Source organism: Crocodylus siamensis, chromosome 1 (assembly GCF_052110815.1).
Source record: "Crocodylus siamensis isolate JL-2025a chromosome 1, ASM5211081v1, whole genome shotgun sequence".
NCBI lineage: Eukaryota > Metazoa > Chordata > Crocodylia > Crocodylidae > Crocodylus > Crocodylus siamensis.
In genome coordinates, this window is record NC_143395.1 from 297,115,718 (window position 1) to 297,135,296 (window position 19,579).

The following is a 19,579-nucleotide window of genomic DNA, read 5'->3' on the forward strand; positions in this document are numbered from 1 at the left end:
GATTACCACAGCATAAATGTGTTGTTTGCCCACACCCTCCATTCCAAGAAAAAAAATGGTCATCCACCACTTCAATGTAAGCTGAAACTAATTTTGTTATGTGAAGTAACTGCTGTACAATCTCCCTCACGAGGGGGGATTTTCACTTTGAAAGGAACAAATGAGTAATCTGGGTACCACATCTGTGCATAATTGTGAACATCTGCAATTTACAGCTGGACATTCTTCAGTGTTAAGCTACCCACAGAACAAATGCTTCTGGCTGGCAGTATGGACTGCAAAAGCTTAAAGAAAACTGTTTTTTTTATACTTTAGTAACTTTGGTCCTAGATCAGGTCCCACTGCAGTCAACAGCAGAACACCTGCTGGGTCAGTGGGAGCAGGTCTCAGTGCTGGCTTAGCCAGTCTCCATGCTCTCTAGTAACAACAGAATGCTCTAGATATTCCAAATATAGAAATTTTCCCTGACACACAAGGTATTTATACAGCGTGTGAGAATTATATAGTTAAGTTACATGTACAAGTACAAAATTAATTTCAACTTCTCTTCCCTTCTCTATGAAATAAGACCTTGCACACAGATCTTACCTCACAGATTATTCAGTATCTGCATAAAACCACAATGCACTGTATAAGTACTTGGGAATTTTCAACTTATCTGAATAAACTTGGAGAGAGAATGAAAAGGTTAAAGGGAGCATCACGTTCCCCGGACAGCAAATTCAAATGTTCAGCACACGTGGAAAGAAACTTACCTTCTGGAGGCACACACTACAGTTATTTCAATCATGCTTCTGGGTCACTAATCTTTGTGTTTGCACATAAATCTCCTAAACAATATTGTGGCACTCTACACACAAGATTTAGAGCAATCCATTTAAGGCATCTATGGGTTTAAATTTTAAAATAATCTGGTGTTTTGGGTCCTCCATGTATTTTGTTAAATTATTTCAAAATAAAAATGCAAAGAACTGAACTGAAATTTAAGAAATCTTGGGGAACATTTTTCACACAAACGAGACAACTTTGTGAGATTTCTACTTAGAACTGCAGCCTCTTTGGGGAAAGAATTGCCTCTTTGTTCAGTGTTTGGCCACTTTGGGGGTCTGTGGGTCTGAGTCCGGAACTGGGGCTACTTGAGCACTGCTGCAACATGAATAAAAAGTAATAGGAATAATATCATACTCATCCGGTGATTGCTTTATACATTTATCCTAAAGATTAAGACAGACACTAATATTAGAGTGAAAACTATTGGCCCCTTACCTACCCTCTTTATTCCCTAGCAGAGCCAGGACAGCTAAAGACAAAGAAGAAACTACAAAGTTGCACTCACTGAATTTCTGGCCCATCATCCTGTGTTTTAGCATCTGTGGAGCCTCCAGTTCTCAGCTGAAGACTGGGGGCACGCACAGCTATTTGCCTGGTATAAATTCATGTTGCTCACTTTAAGTTGTGTGAACATAGACTGGGAGCAGTGTGTGCAGCTGTTTGCCAGTGCTGGGAGCTGTGCAGGATACCCGGTGCCTTGGGATGAGATTGGGAGGGGCTGGCAGGTTTTCTGGGGAAGGGGGCTTGGTAGGTTTCCTGGTGGGGTTGTGTGTCAGGGAGTGGGGGAGGTCAGGGAGCTAAAAATAGCCTGATCAGGATTGGGAGGTAGAAAGAGCATAACCCCGGGACTGGGGCAACTCGATGGGCTTTCTCAGACCTAGGGCTGCACTCCAAATACTTACAGGCATTCAATAGAATGGGCTAACTCATCCCAATTTAAGTTCATTCACCATATTCAGTGAAATAAATTAGGTTGTGCCCACCAATTTTTGCCCAGTTTGACTTCTCTGAATGCCTGCACAGATGCGCATTTAGCTTGACCTAGCCCTAGTCAGGTTGATCTAAATGTAATGGCTGCACATACCCTACAAAATGTGCACACTACCAAGGTTTTGGTTTCTTCCTCATTCTGTACAATGGAAACCACAGTATCAGTGCTCAGTCATCATTCATAAACCTGAGTTAATTCTTAGGAAATTCTGTGAATTTTCGGCCAGCTGAATTGAGGAGGAAAGCTTGGTGTTCACTCTTTCATTGCAGCATGGTAGGTTAGGAGCCATTTTTCCAGTACTACTATGTACTTTGAGACTGCTTGTATTCCACTTTCCCTCTAATAGCAGTGGGAAGTGCAATGCAGGGTTACATATTCAGCATTAGCTGCCATGGGTAATTCACCAGGAATTTTCAAAGTTTAGCAGGAGATGATGTTGAGTAAAAGCTTCTTCTGGCACTTCCTACTCCTGCATGGTCACACCTCCACAGTCCCAAAGGGCATACATATATTTAGGGATATGAGTATAATATTGGTTAAGCTCTTTTTTGCTTGTTTTTGGGCCAGTCTTGATGAATATGCGTGTACCTTTCATCTCCTCCATACCCAAAAGGAGAGGAGATGACTTAGCTCCCATCTTGCATGCTATACTCAGCTTGTTAAGGTGAAGTTTTCTACTTCTTTTTCTTTTTCAAAGCTGAACAAAACAGTGTTTGTAAACTGGCGGGATAATTTTGGTGGTCTCAGTCTCAGACCATAGAGAAATGTTATTCATCCATGCACAACATATAATTCAGCCTAAGTGACAGGCTCTGCTCTGGAGAACTCCTGGACTGAGCTGGCTTACAGAGTCAATTATTCCCAGGGAGGCGGGGGGCGGGTGGGCTAGACAGAGTAGAGGTGGCTGCCAACAAGGCATGGGGAAATTTACTTTGTGTCAGCCTGCATGACACAGTACCTCATTTGTGGATAAATGTAAATCTGCTAGTTCTTTTTCACAGGCAGTAAAATGTACAATCTTCCCCTATTCCCAAAACAGGAAAAAAAAAATCAGGACTGTCTTTGGGAGCTACCTTATATTTCAATCAAGTCTCTTTCATAAAAGTCATTTAAGGTAAATATCTATAATGACCTACAGCCCAACTATAATATTTACTATGGCCCAAATGTTGAATTCCTTACTGCAAGATTCCCACTGAAGTCAATGTGAGTTATGCCTGAGAAAGAACTGACTAAAAACTGAGTAAGGATTTCAGGATTTGTCCCTTTATCAGTCTAAAGTGACACTGCTGTCCAAAAAAGTTAAAATAAATAAAACTCCTCCCATGCTCAAAACCTTCAAAGCTAAAAGGTGAAAAAAACATTATTTTTGTCCATAAAGCATCTAGAGAATCCCATCTTATCAAAAGAAGGGCAATTCCCAATGAAAGAATTTGGAAAAAGGCAGAAGAGAACATCTCGAAATAAATGAGGCACTTATTGCTGAAAAATGAGCATAGATATATCTCAGCAAATGCTAAAGCTCAGAATTTACTGCATTTTTCATGCCTTCTCCAGTAAGTTTCTTATCTCACATTTGGTATCACAACAAGGGATTCTGCATACTCTGTATGAAATACAACAAGCCTGTGATTTTTGCAGTAATAAACTCCATACATGCATGACAAATCCAAGCATGCAAAATGTTTAACATCCCAGTTCACAGATACTTTGGGGACAAAATCCGATTATGAGTTATATGCCACAATAAATAGGGCTCAACGTTTCATAAAGCAATTTATAGTTCATAAAAATGACAAAATGTACCTGTCAGATAGAACGCGGAGAGTAGATCTCTGTGCTGCCTGCTGGAAGAAAGGGCAGAGATGTTTATTTTATATTCTGACTCTAAAATTACGAGCACAATCAACACTTAAAAAAATGTGTAACACACATTTTTGTCAAGTGTCCAAATTCTAAAGTCCTAGCAAAGTAGCAGAAAGTCTATAGTAAAATGGACATTTCAGACTAGCAAATGTAAGACTACTTCATTAAGTATGCCATAAACCAGCAGAATGTCAAAGCAGTGCACAGTATTTGAGGTCTGAATTACTCTATTTAGATGATTTTCTGCAGGTTTCTGAAAAGCCAGTGAGGTTTGATTCTCTTCCTCCCCCCTGCCACTCCCACCCACACTCCTTTACCATTAGTCTCCTCCCATTCTTCCACAGAAACAAACATCACATATTTGGTTCCTTTTGAGATTGGAGCCTGTAGCTGTAATGGTAAATTTAGTGAAGACTGCCAGACCTGCTGCAGGCTTCTCATGAGCCATGTTCATCTGCTAGCAACTTTTGACTACACTGTACAGGACTGACCCGTGCTGTTTACTTCTCAGTTCTTGTACAGTACAACTCTTAGGATGGGGTGTAAAAGCGTGGTCCTTGTTATTGTGTTAACTGGCAGTTCTAGGAATAGAAATCATAGTCTCTCAAGCCTAACTCTGAGTTGGACTGCCACTTTATTATTATTATTATTATTATTATTATTATTACACTTTCCCCTCCTTGAATCATTTCAAGTGGTGTGATTCATGACTTGGGTGCATTAACTAACTGCTAGCTCTATTGTGTTCTCATAATCTACTTTAAAGCCTTGAATATAATATCATTGTATATGTTCAGGTTGTGCCCTCTCCATTAGGCACAAAAGGAGCAAGTGGTTAAGCCATGGTTGGAGTCAAGGGCAAGAGAAGTTGGAATTTTGCCTTTGCAATTGCCAGATGAATGTGTTTTGAAGTACTTTGCAGATTGATCTGTGGCTTCTGAGGCTGCCTGGGGGTAGAATACTGCAGAGCAGTATGTGCAATATTAGGTGGGAAGGAAGTGACCTTTTGAGGTCATCAACAACTTCTACAGCCTATAAAAAAAAAATGACTAGGCAGGCTGGAAAGGGAAATCCAATGTTTTCCCTGGTCACGGAACAGTGGTTGCAACAGGTAGCCTTGATATGCAGTGTGTAAAAAGTGACACAAATGGAGTGAATCCTTACAGTTCTGGCAGGCAGACACAGATCTGGTTTTCCTTTAGGAGGAAGGAGGTCCTGGTCTGGCTTTATAAACTCAGTTTCTGCTCACGAGGATCAACAACCTGGAATGGGTTGTTGTAATAAATAAATATAAAGGTAAAGGGGAAGTCCAGCTATTTACACTTCTTCAGTATACAAAACCAACTGTTATATTATCATTTACTTGAAAGCCATTTCCCTGTTTCTACTTCATTAAGGAGTATGAAAAATCTTGAATCTCTGGAAACGACTCGCTGACCCTGATTATCATCAATCTGGTACCATGGGGTATTGTTTGGATGGGTGAAAAGAGAATGAAGGAAGGTTGAAGATTTTCCTCCCATGGAAACTAGGGTTTACCACAGGAACAAAGAAATGATTTACAGTATGAACAAAGAGAGGAATTATCCTGAGACTGTCATTATAAATAATAAAGAATGGGTATCTGCTTGCGATTCTCAGCTAGTTCATTCACCCGTCTAGAAGAAATAATAGTCCTCATCTTCCTATATGTTTGTACAACTCCTGGAGTAATGGGCTCTCAGTCCTGACTGCATGTAACTTAACAGAGGTTTACTGGGTTCTACCAGCATAGGAATCATAATGTATCATTAAGGAAAGAACTAGGAGTCAGATTGCTAAAGGTTGAAAAAGAAACTTATGAAGCATTATATTCAGCTGCCATGCAAGCACAACAGTTCTCATAACAGCTAAGATGCTATTTTACTACCTCTTAAAACAGCAATTTTAAACATTTCAAGATTCAGACCACCCCTTGTTAAACTAAAAACACCTCTTGGGAAATGCCAGCTCTTGGCCTTCACTCATTTCTTGATTATGGAAAAATAATCAAGCAATTCTTCTGTTGCAAAGAACTCAGGAAGACCACAACAGGTCAAATGTGTTTGGCACTATGGATTCTTATTTTAAATCTCTGGGTTTATCTTATGAATTACATATAAGTGTTTGCTAATACTGCATTCTAGTATTGAGTGCTAATATTGCACTGCACTCTGTGGCATCTTTAAAAGAATCTTGCAGCACCCCAAGTAACATGGCACCCTGGTTGAGAATCACTGCCCCTAAAACTTGGTACTAGTTAAGTGACAACTTATGAGGAAATATTCTCGGGGCCCTACTGTTTGCCCTTTTACACTATTTAAGGGTTGCCCCTAAAGGACTCATCTGCTGACTCTCCAGCATCTGTTTGGTGGTGGGAGATCTGAGATACAGTAGTACAAACTAGCTATGCATGCTTTGGGATTTTTGCATTGTGATAGACAAATACTTTGGTCAAAAGGCTTTACTAGGAAACCTTTCCTTATCTAGGCATTGAAATGGTGTTTTTCCTGGAGCACCATGCATCGCATGGCCTGCTGTCAGTAGCTTTGGAAGCCAATAGAGCTCCATGTATTACATCCTAATTTCCATGACCAGCATGGTATTCTCTGTCTTCTTCAAGACACAAGAATACTGTGAGAAGGAGGGGAAGATTTACATTACTGGGTCTCTCTGGCTAAATGAACACGCCTGTGGCACAGGCTTGCAGCTCTGTGTACAAGGAACACAATCTGGTATTTTCCCTGGTTTGCTGATGGAGATGCTCCAACACTATGGGGCTGCTTCTCCACACTGTCTGAAAGCTATTTGGAGTCTAGGCCCCTTTTCTGAGATGCAGCCCTGGACATTTCAGTCAATCCGCTCTGAAAGAACCACTAAGATGGTTTGCTTTGATAGAGAAGCAGCCTCTCTTTATTCCAGTGTATTCAAATTCTTCTTTATAGGCTGTAAAGGCCAGGAGGACTGCTATGATCATTTAATCGAATTCCTTGTAAACAAAGACCACTGATTTTGTTCCAGAAGCTGGATGGAAATACATTTTTCAGAAAGATCTTGTCTTCTTTTAAAAGCTCCATGTGCTTCTAAGAAAAGGGAGAAGAACAATCTTCTTTTCCTTCCAGCTTTGACAAAAGTTGAGCTCAGCAGGGAGATGACTTAATGAAGACTGGATGACCAATGTGTCTCTATAGTTTATCCATACCTGTTTCATAGAATCATAGAAGTAGGGTCAGAAGGGACCTTGTAGATCTTCAAGCTCGACCCCCTGCCAGGGCAGGAGAAAAACTGGGCTCAAATGACTACAGCCAGGTAGGCATCAAGCCTCTTTTTAAAGACTCCCCAGGGTAGGAGCCAGCACCACTTCCCTTGGAAGTTGGTTCCAGCTCCTAGCCGCCCTAACTGTGAAGTAGTTCTTATGGATGTCTAATCTAAACCTACTCTCCAACAATTTGTGGCCGTTATTCCTTGTTATGCTAGCAGGCGCTAGGGGAAACAAGGTCTCCCCCAAACCCTTCTGGTTCCCCCTAGTGAGTTTATACATGGTCACCAGGTCCCCCCTCAGCCTTCTCTTGTGAAGGCTGAATAGGTTCAGGTCCTGCAGTCTCACATTGTAGGGTCTGCCCTGCTGTCCCCAGATCATGCGGGTGGCCCTCCTCTGGATCCTCTTGATGTTGTCCACATCCCTCCTGAAGTGGGGCGCACAGAACTGGACACAGTACTCCAGCTGCGGCCTGACCAGTGCCGCATAGAGGGGGAGGATCACCTCCTTGGCCCTCCTTGAGATGCACTTGTGGATGCATGACAAGGTCCGGTTAGCTCTGCCAACCGTAACCTCTCATTGTCGGCCCATGTTCATTTTGGAGTCAATAGTGACTCTGAGATCCCTTTCTGCCTCCGTGCTCTCATCTTATAAGTGTGCTGCTGGTTACTACTGCCCAAGTGCAGCACCCAGCACTTGTCAGTATTGAACCGCATCCTGTTTTTGTTAGCCCACCCCTGTAACCTTTTCAGCTCTTGCTGCAGTCTTTCCCTCCCTACTAGCGTGCTCACCTCACCCCAAATTTTGGTATCATCAGCGAATTTAAACAGGTTGCTTTTCACCCCGTTGTCCAAATACCTGATAAAGAGATTGAACAGCATGGGCCCGAGGACCGAGCCCTGGGGGACTCTGCTGCCCACTTCTCCCCAGGTCGAATATGACCTGTCCACCACCACCCTCTGAGTATGACCTTTCAGCCAATATGCAATCCATCTGACTGTGTAGGCATCAATGCCACAGTCACCTAGTTTTTTAATGAGGATGGGGTAGGAGATGGTGTCAAAGGCCTTGCTGAAGTCCAGAAAGACTACATCCACGGCGACACCTGCATCCAATGCTTTTGTGACCTAATCATAAAAGGCAATCGGGTTGGTCTGATATGACCTTCCCCTAATGAAACTGTGCTGGTTGCCCTTGAGCATCAACCCTGAAGCCAGCCCATCGCAGATGTCCTCCTTGATGATCTTTTCAAAGAGTTTCCCTAGGATTGAGGTAAGAGTGACGGGCCTATAGTTGCCTGGGTCCTCCCTCCTTCCTTTTTTAAAGATGGGGACCACGTTGGCTATCTTCCAATCATCTGGCACCTGGCCAGAGCACCACAAGGGCTCGTAAAGCCATGCCAAAGGCCCTGCAATAACCCCTTCTAGCTCCCTCAACACCCTGGGGTGGAAAGCATCTGGACCCGTTGATTTGAACATGTCCAGCCCCTCCAGAAGCTCTCTAACCCGGTCCTCTCCAAGCTTGTATTCTCTGTCTATCCCTGTCATATCTGATTACTCCTCAGTCTCTACTACGTGAGCTCACCTATATCCAAGTCTCTTGACATAGCCCATAGAGGTTAGTGCATCTGCCTGTTGTCACCCTTGGAAAGGTGATCCAAGCTGAATGCAAATGTAAGAGAGAAGCAACACTGGAGAGAAGCCTTTCTGGCCTACACATCTTACACTCTTGTCTGAGCCTTCTCAATCATTCTGAGGCCATCATGCTTCTCTTTATATCCCCTCTCAGACTGAGAGACAAACATACACTGTTGACTGATAGAGAAATGTCAGCTCACAGAAAGCTTTCTAGATACAAGTGAACAAGTACAGCCCAGGTTGATGGGGCACCTCCCATAAGAAATAAATGCTTTCAATGACCACTTGAAAATACTTCTGAATGAGATTATTCAACATTTCAATTTGTTTTCCATCCAAAGTCCCTTAATAAACTTCTCTGCTTACCCGGATCAGGCTGATGTGATGTAGAGAAAATTGTTCATAGAAAAGTCATTCATTGCTTGGCTGATGAGACTATAGGAACTGTTCTCTGTGATTTCATCATACTTCTAATATGCCAGCATTATGTTTGTAACAGTATGAGCAAAAGGGTAATATTTAGTTCCATTGATTGCCTGCTTCACTCTTTTTAATAGCTTAATTTTGGTTGTGCTATTCAATTTGCATTTTATTTTACATCATTAACAACTTTACTGTGGACAACTTATCATCCATCAACAAAGAAGATGAGAATGTTAAATGTTCTTCATTATTCCTAGGAATACCGGTTTGTTCTGGTTAAAAGAATAACAACTGATGGCACTGACAGAGTTTAAACCTCTTCAAAATGTATCACTGTAAACTAATTTGGGTGGTGGTTTTGGGCTTATTATCAACAATTAATTAAACACATATTGTATACTTTTACTCAGAGTGGGTGCATCTACACATGTAATTAATGTGATGCAATAAACTCTGAAGCTGTCTGAGCTGGAGTAAACTTCTCCTAGGCATAGTGTGTACATGTGCATCTGAGCCAGGGCAGAACAGGCCCAGGCTGGCAGGGGGAATGGGGTATTAGTCCAGAGCTCTGGGTGGTGGTGCCAGGTGGCAGGAGGCAGGAGTCTAGCCCCTGGCTCGCTCGGCTGACTGGGCACAGTTTGCAGCCGTGGTCACCATCCACACGTTCATTTGTTCATAGGTAAGTACTCTACCATAAGATAGTACTGCCCTTGACAGTACTACCTTTTGGCAGAGTTTATTTGTTTACTGCTACCCTAGTACCGGTACATGTGACGCTTTACTGAGGAGCGAATTAGTCTACTCCACAATAAAGGGCATCTGTAGATACACCCACTGGGCACATCTACATGTGCAGTTAGTGTGACTGAATAAACTCTGGCACAGTTTGCACTGGAGTTTATTGCTCCCAGGTGCCACATTTACATGTGCGCCCAGTACTGCAACATATTGAGCAGGGGCAAACCAGCCCCATCTGGTAGAGGGTCCCAGGGGTCAGCCAGCCAGCTGGGGACTGCTCTGATCTGGCTCAGTGTGCTGCAGAGGGGCTGGGTGGGGCAGAGGGTGCTGTAGTGCAGGGCTAGCCAGTAGGCAGCCCCCACATTGTAGCACCCTTATGCCCAAGCTAGCCCCATCACCATCTACACGTGCATTGTGGCGGAGTAAATAACTCTGTTGTAGGATAGTACTCATGTCTGGTAGTACTATACTATGGCAGAGTTAATTAGTTTATTCTGACTTAACGGTAACACATGTATAGACAGTGACATTTTACAATTAGTCAGCTCTGCAGTAAACATCTCATGTAGACATGCCAGAGAGTATAATCTTACTTCTTTAGTGGTCAGACAATTGAACTATTCATGGAGTAAGATACCCCACATGAATAGGGGTTCTGAATCCGGCCTTCTGAATTTTACCTTTACCACTTGGTAAGAAATAGCAAAGAAAAATATTTGCTTAGGTGACTTGTAGTGAAGCTTGAAAAACTAGTCACAGTAAATTAGATGAATTACTCAGTTTCACTACCTCAGGAGTTGTAAATTACTAGGTACCAGCCTGGTCAGACTTCCTTGCCCCCCACTTGAGTAGGTTATGGATATATTTAGGGCAAAGTTTCATCGATCTGCCCTTAGTTCATTAATCATTCATGAAAGATTCTAACTGAACCCCAAGACTCTGAGACAAAACAAAATTTCTGCAGGCAGTAATCATTTTCAGGTTCTCATTCTCTAGAGATTGCATCTTCTTTCACCATCTTTTATTGCAATGAGCCTCTTCTTGGGAACATAATCAGGAGATATTCAGGTTTCAGCATGTGTTAAATGAGCTACCAAAATTACTTGAAGTGTCACAAGTTACAATCTGTTGTTGAAGGGAAATCAAAGAGGAAATTAAATGCCTTCATCTAATTGGGACTGAGCAGCGAGCTAGTTCATTATAATTGGGATAAAGCAGCAAGCAGAACGAGCTGAATGGAGCTGTTGAGATAGAGATCCTGGAGGGTTAGAGTGACTCCTAGAAATCTTTTTTTTTTAATCTAGCGGGAACAGAGCTACATCACGAACTGCTGAGTTTGCAATAGTTGCGGGAAATAAGCAAATCAGAGATACTGAAATATGCTCTGCTGGGCTGGGAAGAGCATCCTTGCAGCAATGAGGATTTGTGCATGCGCTTACATGAAGAGCACGCACTTTGGATGCATCTACATGAGATGCTAACTGCGCAGTAGCTGATAATATTGCACAGTAGCGTGTCACAGCACCAACAGTGCTAATACATTACTGTGCAGTATTATTAGGTTACTGCGCAATAGTGTCACTAACAATGCATGTGCTAGAGCTGCTGCACAGTAACCCCTGTTACTGTGCATTTATTTAGTACTTGCTTACACAAATACTACAATAAATGCTCAGTAACCACTGCGCAGCAATGTCTTGTGTAGATACACACTTTGGCAAGTAAAAGTCTATTGTTCTGGTGTTAATTTTTTGTTCTCCTGAGGATTAGCTTCTGATCTTTGGCACAGTGAATTCAATGTACTATGCCAAATGAGTCTTTCTGTGGACCAGTACAACTCCATAGACTTCCACTGGGTTGTACAGTTGTAAGTGAGAAAAAAATTTGGCCCCTTCCCTCCCAAAGTTTGTTCAGTTCACAGGTGTTTATGGAACTCAGCATAATTCATTCCACTCTGTTTGTCTTCTTAGCTTGGTAGGTGCCACTTCAGCCTCATAATTATTTGTGCTGAAGAATGTATTTTTGTTCTGTCATTTCTTGTTGACACGTAACAAGAACTACAGGCTATAGATGAGGCTTTGGTTATTTAAAACACAATTTTCAGGCACTCTGATGATTTTTACTTAGGTTAAAACTTGCTAGTAACTTTTAGACACATTGGGCTCTTGTACACATGACAGGGGTTTAGTCCCCTAAATTGAAATGGTGGATTTTTAATTGTGATGATTAAAAACTCACCATTTCAATTTAGGGACTTCCATCACTGTTACAGTGAGGGGCCTGATCCTTTTTATTTTTTTTCCTCGTGAAGCCTGCCCACCGCTCCCATGGCTGGGAGGCAAGCTGCCCCTGAGCTGCAGGGGGTCCCAGTTCCTCCCTCTGTAGTGGTGGTGCCTCCCAGGGCTGCCTGGGTGGGCTGCCAGGCAGCACCTGGCCAGATCCAAGTCTTCTCTGAATCTGCCTGGGGAGCAGCGTCGCATACACTGTTCCCACTGCCTTCCTGCCATCTGGGACTGCCTGGGAATGGGCTGGCTTGCCCCTGGAGAAGTGCTGGGAATGAGCAGGAGGGTGGCTGCATTTGCTGGTGGCCAGAGAAGGCAGCAGGGATGGTGCACAGTATGCTGGAAGCCCAGGCAGGCTCAGGGAAGCTCAGGCTTGGTAGGCTTCTAGTGCACTGTGCACCATCCCTGCCGCCTTCTTCGGCCACCAGCGTTCCCAGCTGCCCTCCTGCTGGCTCTCCACAATGCCCCAGGGCAAGCCAGCCTGTTCCTGGACAGTCCCAGGCAGCAGGAAGGCGGCAGAGACAGAGCACGTGGTGCTGGAAGCCCCAGCAGGCTTGGGGAAGAGTTGAATCCAGTGGGTGCTGCCTCCAAGCTGGAGCAGGCTCTGGCCCACTAGCAGCCAGCCTGGGTGATCCTGGGGGGTGCTGCTGCTGCAGAGGGAAGGACCTGGGCCCCGCACAGTTCAGAGGGTGCTTGGCCTGCCAGCAGCTTTCTCTCTAGCTGTGGGACATGCAGGCAGGCTCCGTGAAAAAAAAGGAAAAGGATTGGGCCCCTCACCACTTCTGCCTTCAGCCCACCTTTCCTGTGGCTGGGGGCGTGGTGCGGTGAGCTGTCAGATTAAAGGCTGTAATGTTACAAATAGCTAAGTTGCAAACTAAACTACATGGGGATGTGGTTTAGTTTGCAACATAATAAACTCATTTAAATTGCAGATAACTCGTGTATGTGTAGAGTATGATGTGATTAAACTGCAAAAATGGGCAATTTTCAGCTAGGCCATTGGTAGCTAGGCCTTGGTTGACAAAAGTTGTCATATTTGGTATTATTTAAATGTACAGTAATTTAGGAGGCATACCAGATAAAATGTTTTTACATAAGGTTTATCTGTCAGACTTTGGATCAGCTCCAAATGGCTTTTGTAGGCATCTAAACAAGATTTAGGTAGGATTTAGTCATGAAAAGATACCTTGATATCTTTTTAAGGTACTTTGATTCACCCCATTCAAACAGCCACAAAACTGTTTAGTTGCCTTAAGTCTTTAGATTTCTCCATTTTGTCCTGAAAAATTTGTTAGATGCCTAGATTTAGGTTTCTGATCCATCTTGGAAGCAATATAGTTCAATCACTTAGGCACCTAGTGCCAACCTAAGCCAACTGTGATGTAGATCAAATTTGGGAGGTGACTCTACTCCATGTAAGTCCCTTGAAGGTTTTCACAGGGTGCATAACTCACTGCAATGTTACTGAGTTCTGTTAAACCTCAGCATCCTCAGGTATGTTCGCTTAAGAACATAACTAGTGCTCATCATGTCAACCTTTTGTTCAGCAGCTTACTTAAGGATTCAAACTAACGTTTGCTAGGAGACTGCCCTGACAACCAGGTTATCATGCTCCTCCTGTTGAAGCTGGGCACCGGGCAGTCAAGAATGCAAGGTTCATGAGGTTAGAAGGGGAGCAAGCAAGAGGAAGCCAGGCTCTGTTAGCCCAATGGTTTTGACATTCTCATGGGTTTTGGTCCCTGTTTCTGGAACTATTTAGAGTATTTTACATTACATTGTTACCTGTCAGCTCCATGTTCTGGGGGAACCCTGACACAGGACACAGACTGTCTGACTCACAAAGAATCGCCCCCACACCTAAACAGAAACTGATTAAGATGCAGTGAGAGACTCACCTAAAACCCTCCAGATAAGGGTGACAAAAGTGAAATAACTGCCCTAGGTCTCATTTGCATCTGAGATGAGAACAGATGACCATTCATTTACATGAGAGATGGAGAACAGAAAACCTGAAGAAGAGACTGCAGTGAATTCTGGGATCAGCGAAGCAGGGGAGCACTGCATGATGGGGAAGCTGTGCTCCAAATGCTAATCAACCCCCACACCCAGCTCAGCATTTATCGGACCAGTTCTAATCTGGATTTACAAAGGACTTTTCCTTCCCCCCCCCCCCCCCCCAGCAAAAGTAAGTTTATTGGGCATCTCGGGCCGTACATTTCCTGGTCCCACTATGGGAGGCTGATGTACACTTAATTGGCTAAAACTTGGTTGCCAGGTTAGGGAATGCTGAGGCAATAGACCGAGTCAGAGGGGGTATGGGCAACATTTGAACAATGGTACAGGGTTCATCACAGCATCCAGCCCATTGGAGCCCTGTCCACAAGTGTTGTCATACTTTTCCCGAGACGACTGGTGGAAGTCCTCTCCGCAACAGGTTATGAACACTCCAAGAATTGCCTTAGGTCTGTTAAAAGACTATAGTAAGATCTGGAAAAGTCATGCTAAGCTGAGGCTTGTTCACAGCAAGTAAAAATCCAAAAAACCTGATCCTGCAATCTATTGTTTCTGAAGACACCAAGAGAGATCCCATCAAGTATATCTGCTATCAAGCTGGCTCCAAGTAGATGTTTCCTGAGTATCAATCAAGTTCCTGAGATGTTCCACCCAGATAACCCCTTGTCAATAGAAAAGACAATTTGATTTACAATATTGAGAATGCTTGAAAGAAACTGAACTGGGGGTATAAAAATCTGTAAAAGAAGCAGCCGTGTGTGCTGACACCACTAGCTTTCTTCTGGAGAGGCTGCAGGAGGAAGATCATCTCCCTTCAAGGATCATGCTGAGAACTTTGACCTGTCAGCTTTGCAACCCGAGTGCCTTGGACTGGTGAGATCCCAGCTCTCTCTCTCTTTTCTCTTCTCTCTCTCTAAGCATAGATTTCTGAACTCGAACTGTATTAGTTAAGCTTGAGCTAAGTTTCCCCAAATACTTAGTGAAACCAGGGTATACTGTGACTGTTTGTGTTTGTTTTTCTTTTGCATGTCTATCACTACAAGTGTCAATATATATTTCATCTACTTAGCAATAAACAACTTTTATAGTCAAACTGGTGGTAACTGGGTATATTTTGCCTTCTTTACTTCTCTTTCCCCACTTGCTCTGTAGCAATGCCCCTCTTACCTAAGCTAAAGATCCCTGTGAAGCCCAGAAATACTGTGGGGTCTGCTCATCAAGAGACTAAAAGATTGGGACGTGCTGAGTTCGAAACACATAAGGGGAGCCGCTTGTACAGGCTGATTGACCCAGTTTGGTTCAGACGTGCCCTAATGAACTGAATGCTGGCCCATGAGGGTGTCATCTGGACACCCAGCCGGATTCGGAGGTCTTCTGTTTAACTGTGTGCTTGTGTCTGACTGTGGTTATTGTTGCTCTGATGAACTGATTCTTGGCATATGAGGGTGTCAGCCTGTCCATGCTGATCAACCCGGCCAGATCAGGCGTGTCACGTTAATCTCTGTGTGTGTGTGTGTGTGTGTATGACTGATTTGGGGACTGGAGGAACCCAGCCCCACTGAACTGAGTCCTGCAAGATAGCTCCATTGGGGGGTGAGGGCTTGCAGAAGGGAGAGATACAGCTCCATATAGAAACACCAGTAACACAAGCAGCACATTGATAGAATGGCCAAGACCCTAGCCCTAATAAATGAGCACACCCCAAACTAGCGGGCAAATCTGGTAACAACATAGTCACTGGTTAAAAAACAGGGACTAAAACCCAAAATTACCCTCTGTAGGGTGTTGTAATCATTTTGCACTTGCTATGTGTTATAACCTTTTGTAATAGGTGGCCATGTTCGCATACGCCAGCTAGAGGCTTGCATAGTGTTTATGTAACAGGTGCTAAGTGAATAAGAGACTCTAGGGCTGCATTATAGAAGAAACATGCGGTTGGGGTTTTCCACACGGGGTTTCTCAAGAGAAAGTCCAGGGTCTGTCAGTAATGTGACAGTCACTGCTCCGAGCCAATGAAGAAGTGCCACACGCGATTAGACTGCCCTGCATCACTGAGGGTATAAAAGACATTGCACTATGAACTTTGGGGTCTTTGCGCGCCCGACAGAACATACTCACGGATCGGTTCGAACTCGGAACGACCTTCGGCCCGGCCAGCCGGAGGGGAGGACGCCAGACTTGCCTGATCCCAGTGACCTATCCTGGAAACACCTCGCCAGTATACGACAGCAGTCTCACGTGTCACTAGGGCGCGTGAGACATGGTGAGCATGTGCTCACTGGTGGACACAGCACCATTGATTCTGTTTTGTTTAACGTTTCATCAATAAAGTTGAGCCTGACCACCTATAACATCACAAAGCGTGATCTGCTGTAAGCCTGACTATTGAAAGATCCTATAACATAGGGAAGTACCCTCATCACTTGGCTAAAGAACCAGAATCATCCTATGTAGTAGTAAATACACGGTACTACCACCAGCAGAAGCTACAATGCTTAAGTGGATGTGCCTCTGAGAATTATGTTTTATCTGGGCTTTTACTTTTCTTGTGATGCTGGTTTTTAGGTGGTGGAATAGCTTTTGTTTTATTTCCATGTTTCCTCCATTTTTTTGGATCAGAAACACAATTTTGCTAATAGATTCATGGCTATTAAGAACAGAACAGGCTATTTTGAAGATTTAGTCTGATCTCCTGCGTAACACAGTCCATGAGACTTTCCTGAAATAATTTTTGCTTCAGATCCAGTATCTGTGGTTGATGTAGAACAGATTTTTTAGAAAAAAAAATCAATCAAAATTAAAAAATCTCCTGTGATGGAGAATCCACACCGAGTTATTCCAGGGTTAATCATTCTCACAGTTAAAAAACCCCCTGCAGTTTGTTGTCAGTTTCTGCAAATTTCACCTTTTTCTTTTAGAGTGAATAGCCCTCTAGTATCAAAAATGTTGTTCTCAGTGTACATCAGTGTTACACTGATACACATGATGCTGGAGTCTGCTGGAGTGTGGTGTTCTCAATATATTATTGTAGTTCTTTTCCTTGTTTTTAATGGTTTTGTCCAAGAATTAAATTGTATCTTGTGAGCTTTTAAAATTCTTTGTCAGCTCCACTGACTATTTCTTCTTTAAATTTGTAATATGCCTGTGACAGTGGTTCTACTGGTTGGTTCAAGGCTTTCCTTTCTGAGAGTTATTCCGCTTTTCAATTTTTTTTCTTGGTCACTTGAGTCAGGTGTTCCAAGAAATTATAAAACTCTTTCCTAATTCTGTGATTTGAGATTTTCAGCTCCTTGATATTTATTTTCCACCTTGATTTTATCATTATTTCCACAATTTACTGTATTTATTCACATACCGCATGCACCCTTTCCCCAAAAATCAGCCCTCCAAAATTGGGGTGTGTATCTTAAGTGTGAATGCCAATTTTCTTTACTGGAATAGAAACAGAGAGGAATAGAAGCATGGTGACACTGTGCTTTAATGGCTACCAAAATGGCAGCTGCTTGTCTCTGGCCCAGCAAGCAGCAGGGGCAGACTCCAGTGTTAATCCTCTCATAGTCACTAAGGAATTGGCAGTAGATTTTTACTGAGCAGCCAAAGCTGTTACCAATTCCTTAGTGACTGTGAGAGGGTTAACACTGTAGGTTGAGCCTGAAACAGCCAATGGCCTGGCTGTGGGAGAGTGAGTATGCAGTCAGCCAAGACTCTGGACAAATCTTTTTTTTATATATTCTGCCTTCCAGAAGCAAGGTGTATATCTTATTTGGAGGTCAGTACGATATAAAAATACAGTAGGACTCCTTTTCTGGTTCATTGTTTATTAGTCTTTGTTCAACCTGAGCGGGTAAAGAGTACAGCACCAGGAACTGAATGACCTGAGTGGCAGCCTTGGTTTTGTCATTGGTTTGTTATGTAGCTTAGAACAAATCCTCTCCGTCTCAGTTTTCCTGTCAGCTCCATGGGGATATAACACTGACCTACTTTTTCCTTAGAGCCTCTCATGGGTATTATCAGAATTAGTTAAATTTGTAAAGTGTTAGCCATTCAGTGACAATGACAAACTTGTAGATACTGAGATTTCTGTTTTGCTTCTAGAAAGTGACACAAAGGTAGATGGCACAGAATGAGCCACTTGCCGTTATTTCTATAGGGATGCCAGCACTTTAGCTGTGTGTGAAGAAAAAACGTGGGCTCCTAAAACTTTCCTCACTCCCAGTCAACTTCTGCTCTGCCTCTTGCTTCCTGCAAGCTACTGTGGTACCTTTTGAGGGAGGGCTTAATACCTGGATGGAAAACAATGGCTTACACTAAGTATGGGTACCAGGTAGAATACAGAAGCATACATGTGTGATGGCGTTAACTCATGCTTATGGTCATGATCCTGGGCTTCCTCTGTACCAGTAAGTTGAAATCAGACGATTGTCAGAGCAGCTGGGGGACTGCAACAGAGTCTGGAACGGATCCCAGTGTGGTTCCCCCTCTTTCTTTCTCCACCCCCAGGCTTACTGTTCTAGATCTTGGTGTAGTTCCAGACATAGCTGGACAGACCTGCTTGGTGTGGGGTTTAAAGTCCCCACTGGGGGAAACCAAAGGCTTCCCCCTGTCAGAAGCATCAGTTCTCCATGCTGGGTAGCCAGGCCAGTGCTGCTTGGCACAAGATTTAGAGTTCCCAGAAGTTTCTGCTCCTCTGCACTGACCTGTCCATCTAGTACTGCTTGGTAAGGGGTTTAAAGCCTTGATGGGGGAAGCCAAAGGCTCTCTTTTCACCCTAACACCCCACTGGGAGTCTCTGCTTTGCAGCGCTAGGCAACCCAACCACTGATGTCTAGTGTAGGGTTTAAAGTCCCTGATTGGAAGAGTGAAAGGCCTTTCTCACCCCCTGCTCAGCCTCCTGCTGGATCTAGAGATAGCTGATTCTTGGCCAGGTTAAATTTAAGGCATCATACAAATGAGCCACAGAAATATGCTACATTATATGTGGAACATTTTTGTGACTCATTCCTCCCTTTATGGGATTTTAAATCAGATAACACCCTTACCTATGCTGTTGATTGTGGCATAAATGTAACATGTAAAGGGGGCCTATGAGGCTTATACATTCTTAAGGAGAGGATGGAATCATGACAGACCTGTTTATGGACACCATGTACAGGGGTTCATAGTTAAAAATAACAGGTATGAACGTGAGAGAAAACAAGATGACATGGACCTCTGGGTTGGGAGCTATCTTGTACAGGGCTTTCATTTATATTTGATATGGAAGGCAAGGAAAATCAAGCAGAAGGATTAAGAGACTGATTTAAAACTTTTTTAAGTCACCTAAATGACTTCCTGGGATTTTGGATCAGACCTTTATTGAAGTGCTGTATGGTAGATACATAACTGCTCAATGAGTAGTCATCAATAGCTTCATATCTAATTAGGAGATTTTGAATGGATTTTCCCAGAGGTCTGTCCTGGGTCCATTACTGTTTAAAATGTTCATAATGTGTTGGAGGTTAGGACTGAGTTCAAAATGAAC

The 19,579-nt window shown here is 43.3% G+C and overlaps 1 protein-coding gene across 1 annotated transcript in view; it reads right to left on the reverse strand.

The window, feature by feature from the left end:
* AFF3 (ALF transcription elongation factor 3) overlaps positions 1 to 19,579 on the reverse strand; it is a 628,646-nt gene that overhangs the window by 124,481 nt on the left and 484,586 nt on the right. The window contains exon 9 of the mRNA XM_090020433.1: positions 3,629 to 3,669. Coding sequence (XP_089876559.1) covers positions 3,629 to 3,669 — 41 coding nt within the window. The remainder of the gene's footprint in view (positions 1 to 3,628; positions 3,670 to 19,579) is intronic.